Genomic DNA, 3,538 nt, shown 5'->3' with positions numbered 1-3,538 from the left:
TCCTGGGTTCACGCCATTCTCCTGCCTCAGCCTCCCGAGTAGCTGGGACTACAGGCGCCCGCCAACGCGCCCGGCTCATTTTTTGTATTTTTAGTAGAGATGGGGTTTCACCATGGTCTTGATCTCCTGACCTTGTGATCCGCCAGCCTCGGCCTCCCAAAGTGCTGGGATTACAGGCGTGAGCCACCGCGCCCGGCCTACTTCTGTGTATATCTTAAGGCACTGATACAGACTTCAAATTTAGTTTTATGCCTTTTGGGTTAGAAGTGAAGAATGGTCTTTCCTTTATCCCATAAAGCAGATGACTTTGTTGTCTGACAGTGTTAAGATCAACTACAGTAACTTAAAAAAATTTTTTTGACCCTGTTCCATAGAAATGCTTTATTTTGTAACCCAGTACCTACCAAATATATTTGTGAATAATTGAAAGAAAACTTCACAGAACAATATCCTTATGTCGCACACTTTGTTTTCCTTTTTTTTTTTTTTAATGCTGGTTGTAACCCACCAATTTTATGCTGGTTTCACTTTCAATTTGAAAAATCCTGGTCCATCTATAGATTGTGTGACACTCCCTAAGCCTCCCCAGTAGTGAGAAAACTGGTCTGAATTGTCAGAAAATAGAAACCAAAGCATCGATAGTTTAAAACTATTGTTGGCTTGCTCAATGCAAGTGAATACAACTGAAGCAGCTTTAGAAGTTTAGAGGTAGTTAAGGTGAAACAATCTTCTCAAAATCATATTGGCAATATCAATACTTTTCAGTCTCCATTTTGAAGTTAAATATAATTGAAGACCTTACTTGGTTTCGTAGTAGCATTCTTTTTTTTTTTTTTTGAGACAGAGTATCACTCTGTCACCCGGGCTGGAATGCAGTAGGTGCCTTCTTAGCTCAGTGTAACCTCTGCCTCCCAGGTTCAAGCAATTCTCCTGCCTCAGCCTGTTGAGTAGCTGGGACTACAGGGATGCGACACCACGCCCAGCTAATTTTTAAATTTTTTGTAGAGACGGGGTTTTCGCCATGTCGGCCAGGCTGGTCTCGAACTCCTGGCCTCAAGTGGTATGCCTGCCTTGGCGTCCTGAAATGCTGGGATTACAGGCATGAGCCACCATGCCTGGCCCATGGTAGCATTCTTTTTTTTTTTTTGAGACAGAGTCTTCCTCTGTCACCCAGGCTGTAATGCAGTGGCACAATCTCAGCTCACTCCAAGCTCCGCCTCCTGGTTTCACACCATTCTCCTGCCTCAGCCTCCCAAGTAGCTGGGACTACAGGCGCCCGCCACCACGCCTGGCTAATTTTTGTATTTTTAGTAGAGACAGGGTTTCACCGTGTTAGCCAGGATGATCTCAATCTCCTGACCTCGTGAGCCGCCCTCCTTGGCCTCCCAAAGTGTTGGGATTCCAGGCGTGAGCCACCACACCCGGCCATGGTAGCTTTCTTTTTTTTTTTTTGAGATGGAGTCTCGCTCTGTCGTCCAGGCTGGAGTGCAGTGGCCGGATCTCAGCTCACTGCAAGCTCTGCCTCCCAGGTTCACGACATTCTCCTGTCTCAGCCTCCCGAGTAGCTGGGACTACAGGTGCCTGCCACCACGCCCGGCTAATTTTTTGTATTTTTTAGTAGAGACGGAGTTTCACCGTGTTAGCCAGGATGGTCTCAGTCTCCTGACCTCGTGATCCACCCGTCTCAGCCTCCCAAAGTGCTGGGATTACAGGCTTGAGCCACCGTGCCCGGCCATGGTAGCATTCTTTAGCTACTTACTCATGATCAGTTTCTTCCTCAAAAGAAATGATTTTTGGTAGATACTTTAGAAAATAAATTTTAAAATAAAATAGAAGATCCAAATCCTAAATATTTTGTCATATATATCCTTCCAGATTTTTGGTGTATATAAATATATGTATTATACATTTGAGAAAAACATTTTAAGAATCAACTGATATACTATATACACTGTTTAGTATGAACTGAAATGATGTAAAAAATGATGCTAAAGACTTTGATGTTAGAGTATGTACATCTCTATGACCATTGCTAATGGCTGAATAGAATTTCATCATATATGTATATAATGGATGTAATATAATTAAACTAATTATTTATTGGACATTTAGGTCATTCCAGTTTTTAGCCATTATAAATAAGGCTCAGTAAACCTTTTTTTTTTTGAGACAGAGTCTTGCTCTGTTGCCAGGCTGGAGTGCAGTGGCATGATCTTGGCTCACTGCAACCTCTTCCTCCCGGGTTCAAGTGATTCTCCTCCCTCAGCCTCCCAAGCAGCTGGGACTACAGGCGCGCACCACCACGCCCAGCTAATTTTTGTATTTTTAGTAGAGACGGGGTTTCACCATGTTGGCCAGGATGGTCTCAATCTCTTGACCTCGTGATCCGCCTGCCTCAGCCTCCCAAAATGCTGGCATTACAGGCATGAAGCACCGCGCTCGGCCACGATTTTTTAAATGCACTGGAAATTGCAAATCTACCTAACCCTGAAAAAAAAAAGTTATGTACAGACATCTTCCCTAATCTATTTAAAGAACTTTTGCCTTTTCTCAGAGTAGCATCACCCTTGTGCTATTATAGTATGACATAGATATAATTTGAGATGAAAACTTGACTTACTAGAAACTGATTGTAGTTCTTGCCTTGATTTTCAGACAGTACCTGTATTGAGAAACAGTAAAGAAAACAGACTAAGAGGAAACAAAGCGTTCTGCGTGGTGGGTTTCTTATTGAGTGTAGTTACCTGTTTGTTAAATATTTGTGATTCGCAAGGCGCAAGTGGCCATTCTATGTTGTTATGCTAGGTTAGGAGAGGCCTTTGTAGAATACAATTTGTGTTTTTGACTTTGACTTCTTAAGCCTCTATGTAAATACAGTTGCAGCTGCTGCAAATGCTGCTATCTGACTTCATCAGCCCAGCCCATTATCATTCTTTCATGAGGTTTTTATTTTTTATTTTTTTTATTCTAGAAAGAGGGGTTGTCTCCTGCTACCTATAGGCAATGGGGTATGTGGCCATAGCTCCAATGGCCTCGGCACCATCACAAGTCTTGGTTTCAGTCTTGTTAATGATGGCAGCTTTGTGAACATTGCTTGTTTTCATTGTTTTGGATAAGTTATCTATATGCATATTATTGGATGTAATTTTTGGTCAAAAAAGGGATAGAACTAGGATTTTAAAAATCACTTTAAAATATGTATTTGTAAACAGCATTTTATTTAATTTATACATTTTTATAATAAAAATAAATAATAACCACATTGCAAAGAAGTTAAAGTGTAGAAAAAACCAAGCAGCTATAATCTTTCTGTTCTAACAAAACTACTGTGATTTCATTCTTTCTTTCCAGTCTTTGTTTATATTTTTTGAGACAGCCTCATTCCGATTGCCTAGGCTGCAGTGCAGCGGCACAATCTTGGTTCACTGCCACCTCGGCCTCCCAGGCTCAAGTTATTCTCCCACCTCAGCTTCCTGAGTAGTTGGGACTATAGGCGCGAGCTTCCACACCCAGATAACTTTTTTGTTTTCTTTTTTTT

At 41.7% G+C, this 3,538-nt stretch overlaps 1 protein-coding gene across 6 annotated transcripts in view; it reads left to right on the top strand.

The window, feature by feature from the left end:
- FAM104A (family with sequence similarity 104, member A) overlaps positions 1-3,538 on the top strand; it is a 25,576-nt gene that overhangs the window by 17,508 nt on the left and 4,530 nt on the right. For 3 of the 6 annotated variants that reach the window (XM_011966208.1, XM_011967587.1, XM_011968317.1), the window contains exon 3: positions 2,656-2,718. The exons of the other annotated variants lie outside the window; for them this stretch is intronic. In XM_011966208.1, the coding sequence (XP_011821598.1) occupies positions 2,656-2,718 (63 nt within the window). The remainder of the gene's footprint in view (positions 1-2,655; positions 2,719-3,538) is intronic. 6 annotated transcript variants of the gene reach the window in all.

This window comes from Mandrillus leucophaeus, unplaced genomic scaffold (assembly GCF_000951045.1).
Source record: "Mandrillus leucophaeus isolate KB7577 unplaced genomic scaffold, Mleu.le_1.0 Scaffold1, whole genome shotgun sequence".
In the NCBI taxonomy this organism is placed as follows: Eukaryota; Metazoa; Chordata; class Mammalia; order Primates; family Cercopithecidae; genus Mandrillus; species Mandrillus leucophaeus.
Note: the sequence above shows the minus strand (reverse complement) of the source record. Positions and strands in the feature narration are given on the sequence as shown.